General features: G+C 42.5%; 1 protein-coding gene across 1 annotated transcript; it reads right to left on the bottom strand.

Annotated features, from left to right (window-relative positions):
• Nucleotides 1–633: 633 nt before the first annotated feature.
• GPR37 (G protein-coupled receptor 37) lies at nt 634–16,473 on the bottom strand. The gene is made up of 2 exons (XM_006122601.4): nt 15,224–16,473; nt 634–2,002 (listed from the first exon to the last, which is right to left on the bottom strand). The coding sequence occupies exons 1-2, from the start codon at nt 16,319–16,321 to the stop codon at nt 1,184–1,186; spliced, it is 1,917 nt and encodes a 638-aa protein (XP_006122663.1). The 5' UTR covers nt 16,322–16,473; the 3' UTR covers nt 634–1,183.
• Nucleotides 16,474–23,404: the final 6,931 nt, after the last annotated feature.

Raw genomic sequence — 23,404 nt, 5'->3', positions numbered from 1 at the left:
CTCAGAGTACTTCTACATTTCAAAGAAGATTGACAGTGCTGTGGTCGATCTTCCAAGGTTCAATTTAGTGAGTATACTATAGACCTGCTAAATAGAACTCAAAGGGCACCCCCCATCAGCACTGGTACTCCTACACCTCGCACTGAGTAAGGGAAATCGACAGGAGTGTTTGCTCCTGTTGACCTCTCGCTGTGTGGACAGGGATTTAAGATATGTCAAATACAGCTGTATAATTTACATAGCTGGAGTTGCGTATCTTAACTTAGACCTTCCCATGTAGTGTAGACCTGGCCTCATAGATGCCAGTGGGAGTTACATGTGCAGATAGAGGGCATGTCCTTAGTGTAAAAAAAAAAAGTGAAAAGAAACTCTGTCAATGAAGCCACACATAATATAATTCAAGGTAAAAGCAAATCTTACTTCTCAAATAGATCCAAGTAACTTAGAAACTGTAACTAAGTTAAAAAAGGAAATGTTAAATGTAACACATTGAACCTTTATAATACACATTTTAAAACTGCTCATGTAAAGCCAGTTCCATTACAAGCATCTTCTTTAAACATGGTAATTACTGTCTCCAAGGGTAAGTATGTGAATGGTAAATTAAATATGGTTAATTTAAATTAGTCTGTGTAAAGCAAAGATTTTTTTATCTTTATTAAGGCAATGTAATAATACTTAAATAGCTAAATACAGATTGACAATTAATTTAAAGAATAAAATCTCATTTATTATTTGCTACCTTGTAAATTTTCCAAACTCCAAATAACCTCACAATATTATACAGTAAATTGATTAAAAGTTGCTTCAAAATTTTTTACCATATCTTGTACATTAAACATCTTGAAAAAAAAAACCCACAATGTCTATGTAATCAATTTACAGTGATTAACAAAAAAAAATTAGCAAGAAGTTAAATAAAGTAGGTCAACATGGTTTCTCCTATACCTTTAAATAATAAAACACTAGCACCATCCCAAATATAATGATTTAAAACTCCACATTGGCCCTCTGTCTCATTTTCATAACTAAACAGAAATTATTTTCCAAAGCACAACTGTTACTATACAAATCAGTTTACAGGGTATTTCTTATAAGCCATATTTTTTTCCATTTTGTTCCAACAAGAAAAAATGTGAAGTTTACAAAAATAGGGGTACTGCAGAAAAAGCCAAAGAGTCAATTAGCAATGAGTGCCAACAGAAGCAAAGGTGGACATTTCACGACGGATGGTACTGAAAGGCGATAGTTCAAGCTCTGTTGTGTACTCATTGTCATTGTCATCACTTGTCACTGTTGAAGACTTCTGGATGCATTCATCACAGCAACAACAACAACATTCCATAAAGGCCCGACTGAAGGGTTTGCAAAGACAGAAAAGGAGAACTGGAGTCACACAGGACTTAAAGAACAAAAGAAACTGGCTAATGAGATGGAGGAGATCCATAGTTTGCTGTGAGACCCCTGTGGACATGTAGGCAGTCACAATGTTGCAGATATTTTCAGGAATGATGCAAAACCCATACAAAATAGTCAAAGCCACCACTGTGCAGTTCATCTGACTTTCCAGCTGAATTTGTCGCTTGTTTCCTCTTGTGCAAGCCTTCTCTGCTCGTCTGATTTTCCTTGCAGTTACCAGAGAACAGGTAATAGTGAAAAGGGTAGGCAAACAAAAGTAACAGCCAAAGTACCACCAGAGTCTTGCACCATCATATGTGAGAGCTAATACATAAATGGTATCAGGTAATTCAGTAGAGATCTTTACCACGCAACGTTCCCCAGGTGGGCTGCCACTAAATGCAGAGTCTTCCTTTGTCAACTGTCGTAGAACGACCTCTGGAAGTGCCAATAGCAGAGCACCAACCCATATAACAGCCAGTTTGGCAGTTGTTGAGGTACAGTTTTCAATCATTTCATAATACATCTGTACATTAGTGGCAGCACGAAATCGGTCTATACAAAGGGCACACAATGTGAACGTAGTGACTCCAAGAGAAGCTACCTGGATGGGAGAAAAAGTAAATACATTTAATGTCTGAAACATATTTAATAAATATAGGAGGTGACTAAAGAATAGATCCCTAGCTATTAACATGTTATTTTGTATATAGCACCATCATAAAAAAAAATCACTTGTAAAATGTCAGTATATTGAATATTTTCCATGTAAAACTCCTTCATATATCAGGTGATGTTAGTTTCATTTCACTTCATTCCAAGTCATATAAAATGACTGCTATTGAAAAATACCAAGACCATAATTTAATATATTATGCTATATTTACTTTTAAAGACATTCTGTCTGAATGTATAGTTTTGAAATCAATGGGCGATTTTCAATGGTATTTAGATGCCTAAAGATGCAGCTAGGTGCCTAGTGTGCTTTACAAAAGCAGCAGAGTTGCCTAACTTCTTTTAAAACAATGAGATGTGGGCACCTAACCTGCTTTGGCGTAGCTGACGAATCTCACAATAGACGAGTTTCACGAGGCTGACTTGGCACACAACTGCCCTTCTGGGTGCCACTAGCATTCACAAAACCATGGCTCAGCTGCCACTTAACATGATAGGATCTGAAGTCCATAGGGGCCAGATCCACACAGGGATTCAGGCACCTATCTGCCATTTGAGGCACCTAATTCTAAAATTGTGATCCTCAACCCAACCACTAAGGCTACGTCTAGACTGCAAGCCTCTTTCAAGAGAGGCTTTTTTGAAAGATACTTTCGAAAAAGCCTCTTTCAAAAAAGAGCATCTAGACTGCAAGCAGTACTTTCGAAAAAGCAAGCCGCTTTTTCGAAAGAAAGCACCCAGGCAGTCTGGATGCTCTCTTTTGAAAAAGCCCTGTTTGCATTCAAGAACGCCTTTTTTCAAAAGAGCACTTTTGAAAAAAGGCGTTCTTCCTCGTGAAAATGAGGTTTTCCGCCGTCGAAAGAAAAGCCGCGTTCTTTTGATTTAATTTCGAAAGAACGCGGCTGTAGTCTAGACGCAGGTGAAGTTTTTTTCGAAAAAAGGCTACTTTTTTCGAAAAAACTCTTGAGTCTGGACACAGCCTAAGCTACTACCAGTGTTCCCTCTAAAAGGAAAAAGAAAAGGAATCACTCTGGCCCAGTAATTAGAGTGCTCTTCTGGGATATAGGAGTCCTAAGTCCTTGCTCCAATGACTACTGAATTATTTGAACAAGCAGCATGTACTTAGTGAAAGCAGGCAGAGATGGAGTGGAACCTCAGTCTCTCTAGCCGCTGGGCTGAGCTATAATAGCAGATGAGCAGCAATGGCACTACCTCAGTTTTTCTTGAGAAATAGCTGATTTGGATACCTACAAAAAGTTCAAAGCTGTGGCTCTCCAGCATACATAGGCACCTAACTCTCTATGAACAGTGAGGCCTAGACCATACCCTTCTTCTCAGTCTTTCTTATTGAGGAATTTAGGCAGTTCCCCACTCAGTATGCTGACTTCTGTTAATCCCTTTTCTAGGCGCCCAATGCACTTTATAGGGAGCCTTGATGCCTATCTTGGGACTGAGAATTCCACTTAACAACAGGGCAGAGGTGCTAAATTGCCACTTTCCCTGAGGGTGCTCAACCTCATTCCCAACCCCCAATCCATCCCTCTCTCTAAGCTTGCACCTTGCCATGCTTATTTCTGCCTCCATCTCCTTCCCTAAGCACACCCCACCCTTGCTCTGCCCCCTTCTTTCCAGGGCCTCCTGAATGTTGCAGAACAGCTGATCACAATGAGCAGGAGGTGCTAGGAGAGAGGAGGAGGAGTTGATCAGTGCCAGTAGGTGCTCAGCACTCATTATTTTTTCAGCATGGGTGCTTCAGGATCCACAAAGTCAGCACCTATGCAGCAGAAAAATGTAGGCACACAACACTGTCTAAATCCCCCCTGTGAAACTCACCCTAGATGATTATCTACATATTTTGGCATGGAAATACCTTTGAAAATCTGGCCCAAAGTGAAATCAATGGTAAAGCTCTCATCAGTTTCAGTGGAGCCAGGATTTTACCCTTTATCTTGAATATTACAATTAGACCACAGGAAAATTTGGGCTGAATATAGTTATTGCATTCTAGGATACAAGCCAATGGAAGTGGGGGGGTGCACTCTTGTTTAAGCAAGTTAAAATTGGACTAGACAGATCTTGTAAGGAACAACATTGCTATGCCAGAGCAATGGACAGGATGACCCATGACAATTTGTCTAACTCTATTATCCGTCATTCCATCTGTAAGTAGGGAACTTGTACCATCACAAAAGAAAACTCCCTCTCATTTTATAGTGTTCATATTTCATTTCCTAATGATACATTTGTGAGAAGACTACATACATTTTGGCCCAAACCTGTTTCCAATAAATTCAACTTCAATTCAAATACAAATGCAAACTCCTATTTACTTCAGTCAGAGAAAGATTACAACTTTCAATTTTGTTGTGGTGCACTGTAACTCGTTTCTCTCATAGTTTTATTGACTGCTGCTGTGCCTGATATGTGCTAGTATGAAAGAGCAGTGCAGGTATGTTAATAGGAATTGTTAAATGATGTTCCTGTTCATTTAGAAAAATGCTTACTTGTATAATAGATTAGCCATGTCTGTTATTAACTGGTCAAATTTATAGAGATATTGGGCAGCTGACTGTAAGTTTTGCTTACCCAAGTTCAATGTGCAATGAGATAATTAAGTTTTTATAATGGTGCATTTCAAAATGCATTCTGATTTCCATCATAATTTTGAAATATTCTTGTTTATATACATCTCATAAAAAGTTCTACAAAGATAGATAGTGCAATTATACACAATTACATAAATGTATCATTCATGTTAGCCTTCAGCATTTAATAGCTCTATCTGATTGCTAAAATTCAATATCACTGCAAAATATTAGGCACTTGGGATTAAAACTGTTAGGCAATGGCTTAGCTGGGTAATTCTCTGAAGCAGTTTCCCAAGAGAGGGAATGAGTAAAATGCAATCTCTTATTAATTAACCTGCAATGGAAGCAATAATTAATGACAACAAAGCAGCACTGTAAACATTTTAAATCGGTGAACCTATTAATTTTGAGATTTTAACTGTCTGATAAGGCTAAAAGAAAAGCTTGGTAATACTGGCAAAAAACAAAAATAACTACAGAGAAATTAAGTTACAAGAAAATCTTTAATGAGCATTAAAAGGAATAATGATTAAATGAGCTAATAAAAAGAGTTTTCACATATCAGAACTGAGAAGTCACAGAGGCAAATTTAGTATTTCTAATTTTTGTCTCTGAAATATTTAAATGTGTTGTGTATTCTTCACATCAACTACATTATCTTCCAACATGAATACCAAATGGGTCAACACACAGCTCTCAGCCTCTTGCCAAATGTCTCTACATATGCAGAAAAGGGAATGATCAAAAAACTGAAAGGAACCTCAAGATGTCAACAAGCCCAGGCCCCTGTATAGCCCAGGCCCCTGTATAGTACCTTGTAGACCAACGGTGGGCAAATTCCAGTCCATAGGCTGGATTCAGTCAACAGGATTAGTCCCTGGCAGGCCCCCACCTTCATATTTACTTGTGCCTCAGCAGGTAATGGAGGATCGCAAATCGCCGTTCACAGCCAGTGCAAGCAGTAGGAAGCGGTGTCCCGGTCTGCTTTTCTTCCCACCACTCGCATTGGCCATGAATAGGAATTCACAGACAACCAGAGCTGTAATCCTCCAACACCTGCAGAGGTGCAGGTAAACATAGCAGCGGTGGCCTGCCAGGGACTAACCCTGAAGGCTGCCATTTTTTTATTGCCCATCCCTGGCCTAGACCATCTCTGACAGGTGTTTGTCTAACCTGCTCTTAACTATCTCCAATGACTGAGATTCTACAACCAGATTTGTTCCAGTGTTTAACCACCATGAGAGTTAGGCTGCAAAAATCAATACAGGAAAAGAGACACTGCCTTTTTTGTAGACTTTTCTTTTTTATAATATCTGTTCTAATTGAGTAACATAAGCACCTCCTCTTAGTGGTCTCAGAGTCCCATTATATCATGTTTTGTTGTGGCTAAAACATTAAATGCTGCAGTTGTTAGACTTGGATTAACAAAGGAAGGCGTGTCTACCATGGACAAATGTAACCTATGGGGTTCCTGTCATATTAACTGACTGACAACTTAGAAGTTTGGGACAGTGAAAAAGAACAAAGGAAATAACTAGCAATAAGAGAAGTCAGCTCTCAATATGCAACTGTTAAGTTTACTGATGAAACATACTAAATAATACTAAGATATGTCTGCCTCATGCAGGAGTTTCTTCTCATGCAGACATTAATGAATTTAATGATTCTTTGGGAAAATGTTAATAGAGCAATACGAAGTGGAACACTCTTAAATCTTTTTCAGCTACTCCAGAATAGGTATGGATAGAGATTCACTCTAACTGCCTTGTCACGATTTTGGGATCTAATTTGCCTCCCAGGTGGGATATGAGTAATGCCTATTGAGATCAATGTGTGTTGGTCACAGCCCATGTCAGGGGAGAGAATTAGAACTCAGGGCATTCAGTTTATTTTGCTATAAACAGTTTTACTTTAAGTGTATGTTTCCATATTAGCAAGTTGCATATTAAGCTTCAGATACATTTTATTGACAATAGTGCTATGAATGGGTTAAACTAACATAACCATGGACCTGGATAGCTAAGAGTGAAGCTCAATCTTTAACACATTGTGTTATATCTAGATAATTGCACTACTCAGATAACTCATTGTAATCAGATCTCCAATCAAGAAGTACATCATGGTAGTAAAGGCAGAGGGCCCGATCCTCAAATGGGGTGAATCTTTGATTCTCCATTGGCTTTGATGGTGCTACAATGAATTACTCCAGCCGAGAATCTGCTCCAGTGTTTCAATCTTATTTAAAAAAACCTGATACCATTGAGTTATATGAGTTTAAAACTGGTGAATCAGGCCAACTACATCTTTGATTTTATGGGATTAATTTACAACTGTAAGAAGTCTCAGAGGGATAGCTATGTCAGCCTGTAACTTTAAAAACCAAGTAGTTCTGTGGCATCCTACAGAGACTAAAGAACCACAGGACTACTTGCTGTTTTTACACTTTTCAGTTAGCCAGACTTTCCTCACTTAATTTTCTGATATAATTCCAAGTGGGTCTCTTTCCTCACAGAGCTTTTTCTTCAATTCTAGATGTTCACAAAGACACCAAAAGGCAAGGCTCGTGTTTCTCTTATTAGATCAGAACTGAAAGTTTCTAATTTAATGAAAATAAATCTGATATGCCAAGAAGAAACTAAACACCCCCAATTGTCTTGTTCAGTAAAACCTTAATTAGGACAGAGAAGAAAATGATAGATTTCCCCTCCTTCTCACCAACAGAACATGCCCAGAAAATACTTTGCCATGAAAATCCTTCAATGAGAATGTTCCATTAAAATGTTTACAAAATGTTGCACAAACTTAAGATGTACATTAAAACAAGCTTTTATTGGGCACCAGAGCAGTCCTTCAGAGTAGGCATAATCCATGCATCATTAACTTCCAAGCCATTATCAATTGTGTCAAAGCCCTTTTGGATGGCTTTGAGTCATTGAACAGTGGCACTAAATTCATGAAAACATTCTGGCTGTGTCTACACTGGGCCATTTATTCCAGAAAATCAACCGTGTTTCCGGAATAAGCTGCGAGCTGTCTACACTGGCCCTTGAATTTCCGGAAAAGCAATGATGCTCTACTGTACAAAATCAGCTGCTATTCCGGAAAAACTATTCTGCTCCGGCTCGGGCATAAGTCCTTATTCCGGAACACTGTTCCGGAAAAGGGCCAGTGTAGACAGCCCGGTAGTCTTTTCCGGAAAAAAGCCCCGATCGCGAAAATGGCGATCAGGACTCTTTTCCGGAAAAGCGCGTCTATATTGGCCACAGACGCTTTTCCGGAAAAGGGCTTTTCCGGAAAAGCAGCCTGCCAATGTAGACGCTCCTTTTCCGGAAAAACTTAAAACAGAATAGTATTCCATTTTAAGCAGTTCCGGAAATTCATGCCAGTGTAGACGTAGCCACCGTGGAGGAGTAAGCCAGCTTATTGCATAAGTTCTCTTCTCCTGCTATTCTGTCCTATTCTATCAGTCCCCTTTCCATCACTTCAACAGTTAACTAAATGTTCTAAAGCTTTCATCAGTCAGTCCTACTTCTGCTTCCAGCAACTTCCCCACAGCATTCAGTCCTCCCTCCAGAACTCTAGACATGGATCCTTCAGCTGATCAAGGGAGAGATGCTGATTAACTGAGAGGGGGGAAGGCAACTGAAATAATACTGACAGAGAAGATTAAGGAAGAAGTGTTGAAGGAAAAACAAAAATGGAGATGAGAGCATGACATCCCAGCCTGGGGAGAATGACCATTTTTATGGCTACATGGGAAGGAGATTCGGAAACAATTTCCAAAATTCAGAAATTCACTCTACAGAAAATACTAAGAGCTACTAGATGACCTCCTAATTCTGAATGCAAAATGAGATCACATTAACTCCTACCTGCTCACTCCTGTTATATTCACAAGAAAACTCTAAAAGCTTTATTATGAGACTTAGATTATGTTTACACTATAGAGTTTTGTGCAAAACTGTCCGTTTTTCCACAAAAACTTGTGGTGTCCACACCTCAAGCCCGTTTTTGTGCAAGTAAATTGAAAGATCAGAGCAGTTTTTGCGTAATTGGTAATCCTCATTCTATGAAGAATGCCTTTTTGCACAAGAGCTCTTGCACAAAAAGGCTTGTGTGGACAGGCGAGAGGGTTTTTTTTGCACAAGAAGAAGAGGAAAAAGCAAAGGTGTCCTGGTGGCCATTCTGTCCATAGCATTCACTGCTTACTTGCGAGAGAGCTTCCAGGCAGTCTGGACATTCTCTTTCGCAAAAGCGCATCGCTTTTTCAATGCACTTTTGCAATGTGGACACTCTCTTGCACAAGAAGTTTTTCCAGAAGATCTCTTCTGACAAAAGCTTCTTTGCCCAAAACGCCTGTAGTCTAGACGTAGCCTTAATCATCTATTTTCTGATTCTGACTGCTCTATATGCACACCAACTCTGCATTCTTTGGGTATTTTTAATTAAACATACTGTGTTGACCCCGAAACCCTTGTCATTCTCCCCTAAAATAAACAAATACAGTCAGTTCAGTACAGGCAGTCGCCGAGTTACGCGGATCCGACTTACGTAGGATCCGCACTTACGAACGGGGCTTTCTCGCCCCGGAGCTCGCAGGCAGCGGGACCGCCCAGAGCGCAGTGGTCCTGCCACGTCGACCTCCGGGGTGAGAAAAGCTGCTCCGGGTGCCCCTGGTCTGCTGGGGACCGTCTCCAGCAGACCACGGACACCAGGAGCAAAGCTGGGGAGACGGACGGGTCCCGCGCCTCTGAGGCTTTGCCAGAGCAAAGCCTCAGAGGCACGGCACCCCGCCACCGCTGCGACTTTGCTCCCGGTGCCTCTGGTCTGCTGGGGACCGTCTCCAGCAGACCAGGGACACCGGGAGCAAAGCTGGGGAGGTGGAGGGGTCCCGCGCCTCTGAGGCTTTGCTTTGCAGAGGAGCGGCGCTACTGGAGCAACCCAGCAGCACCCCAGCTGCTCTGCCCCAGGCGTCCCCAAGTCAGCCGCTGCTGAAACTGACCAGCACTGACTACAGGAAGCCCGAGGCAGAGTTGATCTGCCCCGGGCTTCCTGGAATCAGCCGCTGATCAGTTTCAGCAGCAGCTGACTTGGGGATACCTGGGGTTCTTAAGTTGAATCTGTATGTAAGTCGGAACTGACATCCAGATTCAGCCTGTTGAAACTGATCAGAGGCTGATTCCAGGAAGCTCGGGGCAGAGCAATTCTGCCTTGGGCTTCCTGTAGTCAGCCGCTGGTCAGTTTCAGCAGCGGCTGAATCTGGACGGCAGTTCTGACTTACATACAGATTCAACTTAAGGACAAACCTACAGTCCCTATCTTGTACGTAACCTGGGAACTGCCTGTATCTGCAATATATTCTTGTATTTCCTTACACTCTAAATACAGTTATCTTTTTATTACTCAATGTCTGTATTAAATGAAGGAAAAATAATTATAGCAACTAGAATGAAACAACAAAAATACAGAAGTAAAATATAAATCCTTGTTTCTCCTATGATAAAATAATACTTAACACTTATTCAGTGTTCTGTTAAGGTAGGCAAAGGAGCCTCACTGTATGTATGCAGCAGATTACGCTGGTGCAAAAAGAAATATTTCCATGTCCACAGCTGACTAGAAACAAAATATGCATCTGCTGTTATTAATCAGCATTAGTATGTTGGAGGAAGAGACATGTCAAGTTCAGGATCAGAAAAGCACTGGGATAATCATGAACACTGGTGTCATGGAAATGTTCCACAGATGTATGTCATCTGGCTGCTCCTCTGTTGTAGCAGTGCAGAGCACTTATTTTGGTGATACTTCCCACACATGCTCTGTATTTGCTTCCCTTTCGTATGTCCTGATGGGGCTACTACTCTGTGCTGATTTCAGATTGCTGCTCTAGATTTCTGCTGGAGGGGATAGTTAATTCTAGCATCAAGACACCAGAACTAGTCATCAGTGTGCTAACTCTTCATCAATGGTAATAAGGGATCTTATGATCTTTCAGACAAAAATGTTTTTATTGATTCTTTTTTAAAACAAATTTTATTTCTAATAGATTTAGATTCAATTTTAGCTCCCTTTCTTCTTTAAAATCTACCAAGAAATATAAATAAACAAAACTTACGCTTTTCATAAAGGAACTAGTAGTTTGCTTAAGTGAGGATCAAGCTCTTCACAATTCTAGATGAGGGGCTCATACTCTGATACTTTTAGCACTGGCACTATTATTAAATCTGCCCCTTCATCCTTAACAGGAACACTTTGTCACACAAGCACACAGTATATGTAGCAAAGGACAGACCAATGCCAAGACAACATTCAGTGATGCCTGTGATAAACTGCCCTTTTTCTTTCCACAACTGTGTAACAAATATTGCTGATCCAATTTTAATTCCAGTTTGACATGCATTCATATTACCTTGTATTTTAAATTTTTATAGACATTTTTATAAACCCCTGGAAGACAGAGATGTGTAGAAAAAAGAAACATTGACAGAACACCAGATGCAGCAGTGCTAGTGCCTGTTTTCATCATGCAGTTATTAAATAAACACATAGCATTTTATTTAAAATATCTTTTAAAAAATAATATTTGTTATATGCCAAAGATGCGTATAACATATAAACCCTGTACAAGTCCTTGCCCCGGAAACCTCAAAGTATTTAATGTATTTGTTTTATTAATGACAAATATATAAAAATGGCTTAATGAACAACCTTGGAATGGGCACAGAATGGCCAAATTTCCCATTTATGAGTCTCAAATTTGCTACGAAGGGACCAACTCTGGTGGGGGAGGGGAGAGTAGTCAGTTTTTCAGGTCAAAGGAATCCTTACACTTGCCACTAAGAATGATAATTGTGGTGGCTTTGGTGAGCTGGAAACAGCCCACTAGAAACTGGGCTGGGGCCATGAACACATTGCATATAGATCAATGAACAAATCATCATAAGACACTGACTTTTACTCACTATGACCCCAAGTTGGATTTGAATCAGCACCTGAATCAGCATTATGTTCTACACTTCTTTCCTGAGCAATTCAGTCTGTCAGTATATATTTTTTTCATTACATACTAAAGAATGCTATATCTATTTGCAACCTACCTCAATCAAAACAGCCCCATTTCTACTCTAACCTCTAAGAGCAGGACACACGTGACTACAGAGGCACTCCAATTAAAATCTGGAAGTTGGGGATAGTTTCTATTTGTCGTTGACTTTCACATTAAACAAGTAACAGTGCCCTTATTCGAGTTACTTTAACTTGTCTGCTTCCAATTTCCAAACTATAAAAATGTGTAAGTACACTTCATAGCAGGCTTGTGGGTTCTATTTAGTTTATGTTTGTGAAACACTTTGAAGAAGAAGAGTGCTAGTATAATTAATTTTGCTGGTAGGTCACCATACTTCTTTCTATTAAAGCCTAATTAAGACTTAGGCTTTAATAGAAAGGTATTGTATAAAGGTATGTATGTAAAGGTGATGTATAAAGGTAATGTTTTCATAATTAGAAATTATGAAAACAAACAGCAAACAATGGAGGATGTAATGATGCTCCACTTCATAAAAGGGATTCTTTTTTGCATGTTTTGAGCTTTTTTCCAATTCTCTTATACAGGTGAAATTCACTCAAACATGATGAGTCTGAGGGTCCCAATGCCTGGAGTGGGAGGATCTGACAAGGCCAATTACCTTCACAATGCTGGTTGGCCACCCATACCATCTGGCTCTGATTTGAGTGCTGCTCCTAAAACTCCTTTTAGAGAGTAATATCAAGATAAGTGGATAGGAAAACACTGTACATTATTCAAGCCAAAATTTTCAAACCTGGATGCCAAAAGTTATGCTCTTAAATCAATATTTTGGTATGAAAATAAAAGTGGCGAGATCTTCAAAGGCACCGAACACAAGGTTAAAAAGCAGCATGTAGAACTGATGGCACTCCTAGATTCTGCACCCTCCCAAGCTATGATTCTCAGAGGCTCTTTCCAGTCTCATTAGACATACATAAGGGCAATGGAGCCTTTATTAATCAATTAAGTTTATTTCTCCAGAAGGTGTTAAATATTATTTTTTAATCAGTTAGGTAGCTGAAAAGACAGCTGATACCAGTAACCCAAATGTGGTAGATTTATATTGCAGAAATGCATGCTTATGGTTTGCCACAACAGATCTGTAGTAAGTGTGTAAGACACTTTAAATTCAATGCTATTAAGAGGGCCAACATTTCAGATACACTGCTGGAAACTCAGACAAAAAAAAACTTTAAATAAATCTATTTTCACAGAAGTGTACACAATTTTATAATTGCTTGTATGTGCTTGTTAAAAATTTTCTGCACAATTAGCATCCATTAAGCAGCACTAATAGATAGCAATTAGGCATAAATTGCTAAACTAACACTCTTCACAGGAGTTCATTTGCTTTAGTTTAGTTAAAAAAGTACAAAGCAAGGTTGAGTCGCCTTATAGTTACGTAACTTGCTCCGGATAACCAGACATTCTCAACTGAGCAACTAGTTTTATGCCCCTTTGAAACCACAGGTGGGATTTTCAAAAGCACATATGACATAAGACCACACATCCTAAGTCACTGAGAGACACGTTTTAGAATTCCACCCTATAGCTATACAACTAAGCTAAAAATGCTATATAGTTAATTACTTAAATGTGTATAAACATAGTTGCTTATGGATTACTGAACATTTATTTTTTTATGTATTTAAACAACTACATTAAAACAGTTTCTTGTAATCTTTCCCTAATTTGTAAAGAATGCAGATCTTTTGCAAACTCAAACTTTTACAATCTAAGCAATTAAAATTTCAAGAACAAACTGACTATCCTATACAATTGTTAGATAATAGAGAACACAAAAGCCATTTTAAATCACTGACATCTAACAGGAATCGCCATTACAATGCTAGAAAAAGATGCTTTCAATTGTGTATGAAAATGCAGCATAGAAAAAACAGGTGGAGTGAAATAACACTGGAGGGAAGTCTTGGAATATTTTTTAATATCGATTAGAAGATATCAATTTCATGTAAATGGATGCTACTCATTTGGTGTATTAATTACTAGCATACTGGACTTTTAAAATAACAAAATTCAATTTTATGGCCACTATTATATGTATTACTAGCCATCCATTGTCAACAAAAATTTGCTTGATTTTTCTAGTTCATAAATTTGGCAACATTAAGTACATTCTAAGTTTACCATGTCATGGAAACTGTCAACCACTAAACTCCAAGCAAATCAGATGCATCAGAATATAGCACAATCCCCAGTAACACCAATAATACACTTACCTAATATAAAGAAGCAATGGCAGCTATTTAAATGTTACATGTCCAATCCTAATCCCTAAAATATGTCACCATTTATTTATTTACTTATATTTTATTCAATGCTCCTAAATGCTGGAAACGGACACTATAAATATTAATTCAAGAAAACATGGCTTCCAGCATGCCTAATAAGCCACTAAGGGACTAGCTGATCAACAATTATTTTCTGCTGACCTACCCCATACTTTTAGTAAAGGAATAATGCTATACATACAGTGTCAAAGCCACATAGCACAGCTTGCCAGAATTAAGGGCTACACATTACCAACAAGCTCAAGTTCTGCTTCCAGTAAATAAATAAAGTGGACAACCTGAATGGCAGCAGGTTTCTGGCCAGCTGGCTGAAAGCTTGGTTGGCAGAGTATCTGAACAGTTGCCAAGAGACTAGGAATTAAATTGAACCTGGGTCATGTTTTAAGAAAAATCAAATGAATAACTGTGGGATTGGGAAGTGAATAGTGCACATATCACATTCACGGTTCTTTGACTATAAAGGCACCTCCCTCACCGCAGGATAAGCTTTGCAAAAAGAAAGACAAACAATTTTTGCCCCAAGAGGCAACAGAAGTTCAGTTAAAGCAGTATCTTTTATCAGATTGCATGACTATGTGAGAAACAGCAAAGTATTAGTAGCTCTGTAAAGCTGCTAATTTATTCCTCAATTTCTTGTTCAAATGTGTGTGTGTGTGGGAGGGGGCAAATAAATTAATTTTTAATTATTTTAAAAAGTTTAGGGATGGTAGTAAAGATTCATCACAAGCACTCTATGCACATTTATTACAGCACATTTTACTGCCACTCTCCACAAGTAATATTTTTTTGTAATTGTGGACGGAAAAAAATGAGGGGATAGACAAGCTAATCTTTTTGATGAGACATACAGAAGACCTAGTGATCTGACTGTTCTAAACAGGGCTTATTGCCCCTACACACGCAACAGACAATGCCTCTATTCAGCAGCTGTCAATGTACTATGCTAGTAATACATAGCAAGTCCTAGTTATGGAAAACATGGACACACCAACTACACGGTTCTTCTCTCTTTGCTACTAGAGACTTCCTCTTTCTGCAGACATGGTTGCTGTGGGTGGGATTAGGATCCTTGTGTTGAAAGTTTACTACCAGAGTATAAATTTTCAAGGTACTGTGGGACCAAAGGCCCTGTACGAATGTAAGCTACTATTCTTATCGATATTATTATGAACAACTGTAATTACCTCGATGTACGGAACGATTTTGCAGGAGAAATCTGCCAACAGCCACTTTTTGGTGAGCTCCTGAAAGATCACCAGGGGCAGGCAGAAGAAGATGATGAGGAAGTCCCAGAAGGCCAGGTTGGCCAGCAGGGAGTTGGAGATGCTCCTCATGTAGTAGTTGTGGCACACGATGCACATCACTGCCATGTTGCCCATGATGCCGATGCCGAAGATCACCACCGACAGGCACATAACCGCATAGGCGCCGTACGACTCCTCCGTCAGCGGGTAGAAAGGGTTCTTGAGCCGGGCCCGGCGGCTGGTCCTGTTGCTGCGGGCTCCAGCGCCCCTCTCTAGCCCATCGCGGGAGGAGCCATTCAAGGGCAGCAACTGAGGGGCACTCTCCTCCTCCGCCTCGCCATCGCCCTCGGCTGGAGGAGCCGGGCTGCCCAGGGAGCTGTTGAAAGGCTTTGCCAGGTTGCTATTCGGGCTCTTGGTTTTCCCTCCCCCTCCTCCCTTGCCCCTGCCCTGCAGCTCGCTGGCTCCTCTCCTGCTCCTAGCAAGCGTCTTGGGGCTGCGCCTTACTGTGCTGCTACCTTCCTCCCTGTGCCCAGCAACGCCCTGGGGAGTAGGGCATCCTCCGGTCCCCAGAGCTACCGGCCGGCCCGTGTTCCCCTTCCCCTCGCCAGCGTCCTGCCAAGGGGTATCAGGCTGCCCCCTAGGCTCCTCGGCAGGAAATCCGCCGCTGCTGCTCCTCGCGCCCAAGTGCAGGGCAGCTTCAGCAGCCAAGTCCCTAGCACTGTGCATCGACGCAGCCTCTCCCGCCGCTGCACGGGGTGCTGTTGCTCTGGACCTGCCGGCACCGCTTCCTAAACGGAACTCGCCGACGGTCCGGCTGCTCCCCTCTTTGGGGGACGGTGGGGTTTGCTGGAGCAGCCCAGGGGCTGCCCGGCGCCGGGCTGCATGCTGCTGGCCGCTGTCTGCCTCGCGATCCGCTCTGCCCGCCACCGCAGCTCGGGCGAAGGGTGCCTGGGGGCCAGCCACAGGGGCGAAGGGAGTCAAAGTTCCGAGCAGCTGCAAGCCCAGGGCAAATGCGAGGAGCGCACCGTGGGGCTGCATGGCGGTGAGTGGTTGCACCCAGCGGCTCTCTCTTTATAAAGAGCAGCCGCCCAAGCGGCTGGCGTTGGGAGTTAGCCCCATGTCGCTGCTGCTGCCAAACACACACGCCGGCCGGCGGGGGAAAGCGGGGACGGTGAGGAGGAGGGTGGGCTCATGCGCCTTTCAAGTTCGATTCATTTCCGCAGCAAATGTCCCGAAGGGCGCGCGAAACCGGCCAGCAAAGGAAGAGAAAACAAGCCACACGCCGAGGACGGGTCGTGTCCCCTCTCACCTGCCGGGACAAACCTTGAGAAGTTGCATCAACGGCTCCGAATGAAGGTGGCAAGTGCAAACACTAGAGGCAGCCCCACATCCATCACTCCGCCCTTGCCCTTCCCGTTGCCGTCTGTGGGAGCAGTTGCACCGGCCCGGGTGTGGAGCTGCCTATGCACATCCTCTGGCTGGTGCCTGTCTCTGTCCCGCTGCCTTGCCTTTATTGCACGGGAAGATCGCTGCGGAAATGCAACCCCCCTCTCCCCTGCCAGGTTACTGCCAACACTAATTCCTCGTCTCCAGCGCCTCAGAGTAAACAGGTTGCTGCCTGCAGCGCAGGGTGCTTAAGAGCTTTGCAAAACTCTGGGATTAGCGATCGCCTCTGAGCGGGGGGGGGGGGGCACTGCAAGGTGAAATTAGATCATGAAATTAGCAGCAGCCAAGTGGCTCCTCCTGCCTGTTGCCAGCTCAGAGGAGAGCAGCAGCCCCGGGAGTCCCTAGTAACGTGTTGATCGGCTGCTTCCCCTTCGCCAGCACTACGGGCGGGAAGGGAAGGGGCGGCGAGAGCCGCTGGCCCGGGCGGGAAGACGCGAGCTTGCGTGGCCGCAGGAGAGGTGCCTGCGAGCTGGGTGGCTCCGCTCCTCGCTCCCTCCGGGCAGAGCTGGGAGGAGACGGCTTCCCCCGGCGGCTCGCGTCTCGCTCAACCCGCCCGCCGCCTCCGCTCCCCTTTGTAGCCGCTTCCACTGGGGGAGGAGGGACCGGGCCCGCAGTGCGCACGCGCCACTCTAGGGGCCCGGCACAGCGGCTCTTCGCGCGACCTGCTGCCCCAGATGCGACAGGCGATCCGGGCTGCTCGTTTCCTCGCCCCCTCTGCGCCGCTCCCCCCTCCCCCACTTCCCGGGGCAAGGCGCTTGCTAGCCCCAGCCCGGATAATCCTGACGTGCAGGGTCAGACCCGCGCAGGAGCTGCCTGGACATTGCAGGCGCAAACACTCCCACGCCCTTGCTGCTGCCCCACACACCCCCTGCCCCTCCCCGGTGTCCCTGCTGTAATTTTCCAGCTCTCTCCCCGCCCACATTGATCCCAGCTGGTATTGCTGCTGCTGTCTTCTTCCACCTCCCTCCGCTGCCTGCAGCGCTCCTGTTCCTTCCTCTCCCATCCTGCCCCCTTCCCTTCGCCAGCTCCTCGTGCTCTGGTCCCAAGCCTGCCACTGACCACCGAGTGGACGCTTGCGGATGGCGGAGGAGCTGAACTGTTTGGCATTTACTTGCACACTAGGGTGGGGGGAGAGACCCGAAGGAGCCATGAATTGGTAGGCACTAGAGTCTCAGGATCCCACACTAAACCCGAGCAATCTTCCTCTCCATCAGTGTTCCCTCACTCACCATTGGAGAAGGGAGCTATCTATTGGAGAAGATGTGCATCCAAGATCTCCAAGAATGAGGGCCTTCGTAAGGGACCCTTCACATTGCAGGACACAAGCCCCTGACATTCTCCTCCTTTGTTGTTGTGATCCCTCACCCATCCTCTAGCCCCACTTGTGTTTGTAGCCAGATCCTCAAAAGTATGTAGGCACCAAATCCTGTTGATTTTAATGGGAGTTAGGCCCCTAAGTACCTTTGAGATTATGAACCTTACTGCCCCAACCAAGTTTAGACCTTGTTGTGCAAGGCATTGTTATTAATGCATTGTAACAGAAAGCACCTCTCCTAAGGAGCTCTGAACATTCTCAGTTACTCTGAGCCCCCTGTATACTTTGTTTGAGAGGTGCAACAGTGACAATTATAAGAGCTTCCTAGACTTGAAAACAAGTGGTGTGCATCAGGCACCATCGTGTTAAATGTTTCATAATAATAAAGACATTTCTTTCTCACTAATGTAAAGAACATTTGGTATAGTTAAGGGGTCAAGGAGATTCTTAGAGTGTTTAATAAATAGCAAGTCTTAGCTAATAAAATATTTATGAGCAGAAAAATATTACAAGCAGGAAAAAGAAGAGCAAGGGGAATGTATTTTTAATTTTTTATATATTTTTCCTGTTTGATTTGGTGCTCAGGTGGTGCATAAAAGGAGCTGACGATAATGAGCTTGCATTTATGGCACCTTTCTTCCTGAAGGCTCCCAAAGGGCATTCTAAACAGATATGATATATTCAGTGCTTGTTCCTAAAGGATAGTGTGTTACTGAAAGTGTTGCTTCTAGCTTTCCTAGGGAAGCAGTAGTCAGGAGTCAGCAGATAGATTGCTCTTTTACATAATTCTTGGTATCAAATATGGATCAAAAGAAAGTTAAGCATTGTTTGGTTTACATCACTGCTTAGTTAATGATGAGGTGAGAAAAGAGTAATGCTTGATTTTCTCTGTATCAGCATTCCTTTTGACCCGGCTCTGGAGTGGGGAAGAGGAGGGGCAGCACAGCTAGACAGCTGCATCTGTGCTGGACAGCCATTAGTGTGTAGTGGTGCTGGCTGTGGTTCCTGTGGTAGAGGCTGGGTCTATGCTGCCCAGCCCTGGTGGTGCTTGGTGGGTGGGGGCATGGTGGTGAGGCCAGAGCAGCTTTCCTGCCCTTCCCTGGTCTGACGCTGGGGCCAAGGTTTAAGGGAAGGGGTTTGGGGCAGGAGGACCATTTACCTGGGCCAGTGCCAGACAAGATGGTGAGCCCCATCCCCAACTGGCCACTCCCTTGGTGGTGCAGCTGGCCATAGTGGTCACTCTGTGTAGTTGTCCCCTGTGCTCACTGCCCCCAGTGGTGACTGTGAGTATAGCGTCCCTCTGCTCAGCACCCTCCCTTCCCATGTGATGGAAAACAATTGAATTCCAGACACATCCCATTTCCCTAGCATAACCAACCCTTTCTTTAAGTTAGGATAAGCAAAAGCTGCATACCAAATTTGGTGGTTCTAGCTCTTACCTTTTAGGAGTTCCTGAACAAATGGATTCATAAACAGACACACAGACAGATACAGAAACAAAATACAAGACTAACAAGATGGTTTATTAGATGATGAGCTTTGGTTGCAAGGTGTCAGTCAGTCAGTGTGGATGTTTGTCTTGAGATGAGACTCTCTAAGTTAGAAATGTCTAATAAACCATCTTGTTAGTCTTTAAAGTGCTACATAGTCCTGTATTTTGTTTCAGCTACACCAGACTAACACGGCTACATTTCTATCACTATTCTACAGACAGATACAGAAATCTCTAAAATAGAAAAACTATTTTTAACACAAAACAGGGCACATAAATTATTGCTCTTTGCTGACAATTTTGCCCCATTGCTGTGCTTCATTAAGTATTTCGTTTGGTGGAAAGGTTACTTAGGAGCAGGAATAAAGATTTTCTAGGAATGTAGCCGCCTCACAATCCTGTCTGAATGGGTGATAGTCTCCCATTGTTTCATATGGCTTCCAAAGGAGTCTCTAAAGCTTTCATCTGGCTAGGACATTCACATAAAAGAGAATTGCTGTCAGAGGTGTGTTTTCACATTGGGCTTCCTTATCGTACTGGGACATTGTTTTGTGTAGGGTTGACATAGTGCTTCTTACCATGATTATCTGGATCTTGCAAACTATAGTGAGTCTCTTTCCTAAGTTTTTAAAACTATTTGCTGTTAGGATTTTTGTCTGTCTAACCCATTTTCTCTTTCAGGGTTTGACCACTTGAAAAGTTGGTTTCAAATACTTTGTTAATACATTTTGCTGTGGTCCATAATATTTCTGGTCTTTTAGCTTACCAACCTGGTAACTTCTGTGTTAACTATTTAGCTGTTCTGATTAGATCTTCCATTAAGATTAATGATGTTTCTTCCACGGCTAATCGTATCATTCTCCTTCCAATTCATAAGATTTTTACCTGTGTAGAGTGTCCTTTTCTGCAAAAGGAGTTCTACAAATTGTCACAGATTCTGTGCTAAACCCTATATTATCTCGGAAATAGACTGACAAAACACAAGAGGAGTATTATACAGTAAAAGCTGTTCTATCCAGCTCTGTACTAACCAGAAAGCTCTATAAACTGACATTTTTTATCTTCACTGATAGTTCGGTTTATAGTTCAGTTGGTGCAAGGCCAGCAGGCTCCCCGCCTTGCTCCGTGTGGCTCCCTAGAAGTGGCGACATGCCCCTGATGCTCTTTGGTGGAGGAACAGTCATGAGGTCTCTGTGCCCAGCCCCTGCTCAGACCCAAGTCTAAGCTTTACAGCTCCCATTGGCTAGAAACCATAACCAGTGAAAGTTTCAGGGGCAGCACTTACAGGCAAAGGCAGTGCACAGAGTTGTCTAGTTACGCTTCTGCCTAGAAGCAGCAGGGACATGTCACCACTTGTGGGGAACTTCCCTAGGTGAGCACCATCTGGATCCAGCACTTCTTGTACCCCAGCCTCCTGTCCTGAGCCCCCTCCTGCACCCAAACTTCCTTTCGGAGCCCATGTCCTGCACCTCCTCCCACTCCCACATCACATCCCTGAGCACCCTCCTGCACTGAAACTTCCTCCATGAGCCCTCATCTCCTCTTACACTCATAACCCCTCAGCTCCAGCTTGGAGCCCCTTCAATTTTCCAAACCCCTCATTCCAGCCCCCTCCCCCAGAGTACACACACTCAGCCAGAGCCCTCATCCCTCTTGCACCCAACCCCCATCCATGCCCAAGCCCAGATACCTCTCCCATACCCAGAATCCCTCATTTCTGGACTCACCCCAGAACCCATACCCCAGCCCAGAGTCTATACCTCCCCCCACATCCCACACCCCTGCCTCAGCTTGGAGCTCCTTACCACACTTCAGACTCTTAGTTAATCAGAATATTGGACTGTAACTGTCAACTTCCATACCCCCAACATCCCAGACAGTAAAGGTTTCACTTGTAGTTATAACATGCAAAATTAACTTTTCTTGATCGGGACTAGTGAAATTTGGTTTGGTGGTGCTTTTGCAGCCAATATGTATATAATGATAAGAAAGCCAATAAAATAACATAATCCCTTATTAGAGTATGAAAGTATGGCATTTGAAAGATTTCCATGTACATACATTTCCTTCTCTTGGTGTCCAACTACATTTTGGCTATAGTAAACAAAATCAATAGGGTCTGAGTGTCTACAACTTGTTTTTTTGACATTTCAGATGCTCATTCTCTTGATAAAGCTATAAATTAAGTCTGTGTTATCATCCTGCAGTGAGAAAGAATTTCTGCTATTTGATGAGCTCTGACCAGTGTTCAGATCATACAGCTGGTCAATGAAGAGGGGGAAGAGTAAATGTACCTAAAATAACATGTGTCCTTTGATGGTTTCAGACCCTGTTCATCTTGCTTGCTCCAGTTACCAACTCCTTTCTTGTTCTTAGCTCTCTCATCTCAGTGACATCTTTCCTTGCTTTAGATAAACCCAGGTGTAGAGATAACTCTTTCTCTTATATCTTTCCTGTTTTGACATGTTATAGTGTCAGAAAGTATTGAGTTTATATAGAACATATTTCTACTGAGTAGAGTCAGTGGAATTTATCAATTAGCACCTGACCCAAAGCCCATTACAACAGAGGGAACTTTTCTATTGACTTCAATGGACTATGGACCAGGTTTCTAGCTCAATGATAAAGTGCAAATTTTAGAAGAAAAAAAGGTGTCAACATTCTGTCCCAAGATAGGGAATTACTTATAATTACTGTTGTGATTCTGCCTAGAATGAGCTCTATTGGGGAAGCATATGACAGTCTGAATGTGTAGATTACTGTTCCCATATATCTTAAGATTTGAAACTATAATGCTTTTCCTCAGCTCTCTTTTTTGAAGGTCTGAGTTTTTCATAAAGAACCAGCATCAAATGTTCATATACCTGAAGCTCAGTAGAACCTTGTTTTAAAAATTATTCTGGTTTTGAAATACAAAGGTAGCTATTAATTGCAGCTAGGTCCTCTGGTTTCTGTTACTTATAAGAAAACACATGATGTACATTACACAATAATATACAACAGGCTACTTACTTTTTGTCCTATTCATTATCCATGCGGCAGAACAATCAATGGTGCATCTAATAACATATGTTATAGCAAGCATACATTAGGGAATGACGAAGGAAGAGAATGAAATCAGTCTATTGCTTAGAGGTGAAAAGTTGCATTTATATTAGATAGAAAAAGAAGCAAAATATTTCTAGCAGTGCATCTCCTAGTTAGAATGTAGACTGAGACAGAGACTGAAAGCACGTAAGTCATTTTCATCTGCACTACGTGACTATTTAACATACCTGCCTGGTTTCATCCCTTTTATAGGCAGTCTTCTTCAGGAGTTTTTATGCAGAGGATACATTCACAGACATAAAAGTTTTTTGTATTCTACATCTCCTACACTTTTGCAAGAAATGCCTGGGATAGGAAGACTCCTTCATCAAAAAAATCTGTATATAGTACATGTAGTATTTTCCTCTCTTACTGGCTCACAGAATTCAGATCAGGAAAACATAAGTATTTCTTTCTCTCCTTTTCTCCTTCTTTCAAAGGGCAGGTAAGATTTTTTCTCCTGCACAAGAATCAACAGGAAATACAAAAGGGCAAGCGAGTACTTGTTGATGCAGGTTTAATCTATTCAATATTTTACGGAATCCTGCACCACCTTTGAACATGCACAAGAGCATTCCCACTAAAGCAAGAATTTTAATTTCTACAGTATTCCCAGACAAAGCTCTTTCCCCTCAGGGATTCAGAGAATTCTGAGATATTTCTATCACATTTTGTACTCATCTAATTTTATGGACATCAGCCTACTGTCCCTGTTTCTCCAATCTTTTTAATGTAATGAAACACAAACCTGGCTCCACTCTTTCATAACCTTAAGGCTTGA

The sequence above is a fragment of the Pelodiscus sinensis genome, chromosome 1 (genome assembly GCF_049634645.1).
Source record: "Pelodiscus sinensis isolate JC-2024 chromosome 1, ASM4963464v1, whole genome shotgun sequence".
NCBI lineage: Eukaryota > Metazoa > Chordata > Testudines > Trionychidae > Pelodiscus > Pelodiscus sinensis.
This window is presented reverse-complemented; position numbering and strand designations above follow the sequence as displayed.

What these genes read in the sequence shown, in the direction of transcription:
- GPR37 (XM_006122601.4), bottom strand. Translation starts at nt 16,321, where the DNA reads ATGCAGCCCCACGGTGCGCTCCTCGCATTTGCCCTGGGCTTGCAGCTG. An exon ending in AAATCGTTCCGTACATCGAG is followed by an intron (nt 2,003 to 15,223) that starts GTAATTACAGTT and finishes TCTCCCATCCAG; the next exon opens with GTAGCTTCTCTTGGAGTCAC.